Below are 3,016 nucleotides of genomic sequence, written 5' to 3' on the forward strand. Positions count from 1 at the left end.
AGCTGGTGCGGGAGGGCTCAGGTGCAATGCAGGCGTGGCTCACTCTGGGCAGCAGCAGAGCATAGCCTCCACTCCCAGTGCTGCCGTGCTTGCCAGCCAGCATGGAATGCAGGCACAGCAGCGCTGGGAGTGGGGGCTATATCCTGCTGCCACTTGCCCCCTTCCTGGAGTAAGCTGTGCCCATATCCCACCCCACCACCACAGCTTGGCAAATGGCAGCAGGGCAGAGCCCCTACTCTGAGCACTGACATGCCTGCATTCCACCCCCTGACCTTCCTCCCCAAGTAACGTGCCCCCCCACCCCAGCTGGGCAGCTTGTTCCAGCCCCAGGCCCAATCCCTCCCTCCCCCATGCCCCTTCCCTCCTTCCTTTCCCAACCCCAACAGACTTACGAGCTGGAGGCAGCTGTGTCAGCTGCCTGTTGAGTCTTTGCCAAAACTCTGAAGCGGCTGAATCTTTTCCAAAGCTTTTCCGAATTGATTCAGATGCTTTGAATCAATTCAGAGCATTTAATTGGTCTCCCGATTCTATTCAGATTTGGAGATTCAGCCCCTGAATCGGGCCAAATCTCCTCTGAATCTAATGAGCTACTGAAACTTTGCACAGCCCTATTTGTTAGGTCTCATGACAGACTTTGTTTCAATATCTGCTCTTACCCAAACAAAGAGGGAGCATGTACTTCAATCTCTAGCATCCCAGCTGAATGTTCTAACTAATGGTAGGGGAAGAAAATGCCATGGCCATCATTTTCACTATCACTGTTGCCATATTTTGTTAACACGATTATTCTTCTGCAAATATACTGCTTTGTTTTTAGTAATGTACCTAGAAAATAAATGAAGAACTTCTTTTTAAATCAAAGGAAACATTAGATGTTTTGGAAAAAATCAGACTTGGGTTGATGCAATAGTCAAACCAAAATGAAAAATCAACTTTGTCACATAACCTCTACAAATATGACATGGACATGGGGAGATGGAGACTGAGATGGAGGCAGTCTTTGAATGAATGGAGTAATTTTCAGATAATTTTTAAGCTCAGCTCTAAAAGTAGTTAGTTATATCACTTTTATTATGGTTTAAGATCAGTAAAACTCAACTAAGGAATATTACTCTCTAAACCACTACTTCAGCAAGTAATGTTGCAGGCTATTCTTGTTTTTTAATGTGTTTCATAAGGAACACTTAATGTTCCAGGAGACCTACTGAAAACTGAAATTATAGTGCAGTTGTTTCTTGTTATAAGTTAAGATGGGTACTAAATTTTCTTAACTTGACTGAATTATGCTGCTACATTATTTCCTGTGCTCAAAGGTTTTTAGATTTATAATGGTCTTGAAGTAACCCTGAGACATAAAGAGTCCTAACTTACTGGAGACATCTATGCTTCAGTAAACAACAATAATCTCTCCCTCCCATAAACAGTAAAACTTTCTCTAATAACATTTGAATTTAAAATTACTCTGAGACATTTATAAGCGTCAGTAGACACATGGGTGAGGCCTCTTTGTAAACTGATAATTAGTTGATGTAATATGAGTGACAGCCTTTTGTTTCTGAGTATAAATGGTGCTGAGAGGATAGGAGATTAATGCTGGCAGACAACCAGAGATCATCCAGATTTTGCCGGATATCGTCCACCTTGCTAAGGCACAAGTTGACACTGACTGCTTGAGACACTGGCTGGTTTGCAAGAAAAATGGAAGGTGAGTGCTCTTGAGTTTTAATGCCACATGATTTAGAACTGGAAGCAGGGGCCAAGAAAGTCAAGCAGCATAATGCATCTGTTAAAAACTTGGGGAAACTCTTTATTTACTGCTGATCCTGATTCATGAATTCAAGCCAAGAGATATTTTCCATGGTTCAGATTCTCTTAAATGTGATTTTTTTTTTTTCAGAAAAAAAAATAACATTCACTAGGATATGAATCTTATAATTTGAAAATGAGATTTTTTTCCCTAAGGAAAATCACCAAGAACCAAAACCAAACCAAACCAAAAAACCCTTCCAAAAAACTTACAGGCCTTATGAAGAGGAGTTGGTAAAACAATTTTTGAGAGGTATATGAGAGAAAATGATATTTTAAACGGTCTGCAAAGCCCAAAGTAAAAATGTGTAATATTTCCAGGCTATATTTTTCAGGTGTTTTAGAGATAAATCCCCACTGTTGAGAAAATGAACAGGGAATGTCAGGGGTAGTGTATTCATTGGCCAAAGAAAACCATTCAGAGGTATTGGAGCTGACTATCTCTTAATATTTGTACTCAACTATTTTTTTCTGTAAGAGAGCAACAGTTAGAGCTCTACTCTAAAAATATATTCTGTCTATGCTACTCAGGTCTCACTGTTGCCTTGTCAGACATCATATGGGATTTCACTGAGAAGTTTGTGGGTAGGCCATTCAAATGTGATCTGGGTTCCACTGGTCTCCTTGCCCCAGTTCAGCAGAATTCAGCTGAACTTAATATGAATATTCTACTTTTTGTCTTGTTTGACAATCTCTTCCAGGGAAAAGATGAAGACACTGTTAACTGTTTGGTTACTGATTTGCTTAGGAGCTTGTTTAGAATAGTTTTACCCTTTTTACTGAGAAATGTTTTGGGTTTTAGGTTGACAGTTCCCATAAAACAACCATTATAGGACTTTTTCATAGAGGTTTTCATAGAATTCCATTCTGTCCCTCCTGGTTATTCAACATGTGTGATACCTTAGGAACATTAGAAAAGAAATATTTGTAGTGCTTCCATGTGTGAATGGGACTGAGCTCTGTTTTCATCTCTCAGCTGACTCACGCTGAACAGCTGAATGACTTACCCTTTACCAAATTAAGGAATTTCTCTGGAGGGCTGCAGTGTATTTGCTGTTCCACAACACCTATGCAGGCATATGGTCGGTCTTTTTCAGTATTCATGGAGGCTCCTGAACCTTTATGATAATTGAATCAGTTAGAGTGCTGAGTGGAGCAAGCATAAAACCTGTTAACCTAAAGGTCAGATCTGTGCATTGTTTATTTATCA

General features: G+C 40.3%; 1 protein-coding gene across 1 annotated transcript in view; it reads left to right on the forward strand.

Moving 5' to 3' along the window:
• The first annotated feature begins 1,611 nt into the window (after positions 1-1,611).
• The window catches only part of LOC109302827 (protein-glutamine gamma-glutamyltransferase 5-like), a 30,072-nt gene continuing 28,667 nt past the window's right edge, over positions 1,612-3,016 (forward strand). The window contains exon 1 of the mRNA XM_019524696.1: positions 1,612-1,705. Coding sequence (XP_019380241.1) covers positions 1,699-1,705 — 7 coding nt within the window. The 5' untranslated portion in view covers positions 1,612-1,698. The remainder of the gene's footprint in view (positions 1,706-3,016) is intronic.

Source organism: Gavialis gangeticus, unplaced genomic scaffold (assembly GCF_001723915.1).
Source record: "Gavialis gangeticus isolate Ggan-Ray unplaced genomic scaffold, GavGan_comp1, whole genome shotgun sequence".
Lineage (NCBI taxonomy): Eukaryota > Metazoa > Chordata > Crocodylia > Gavialidae > Gavialis > Gavialis gangeticus.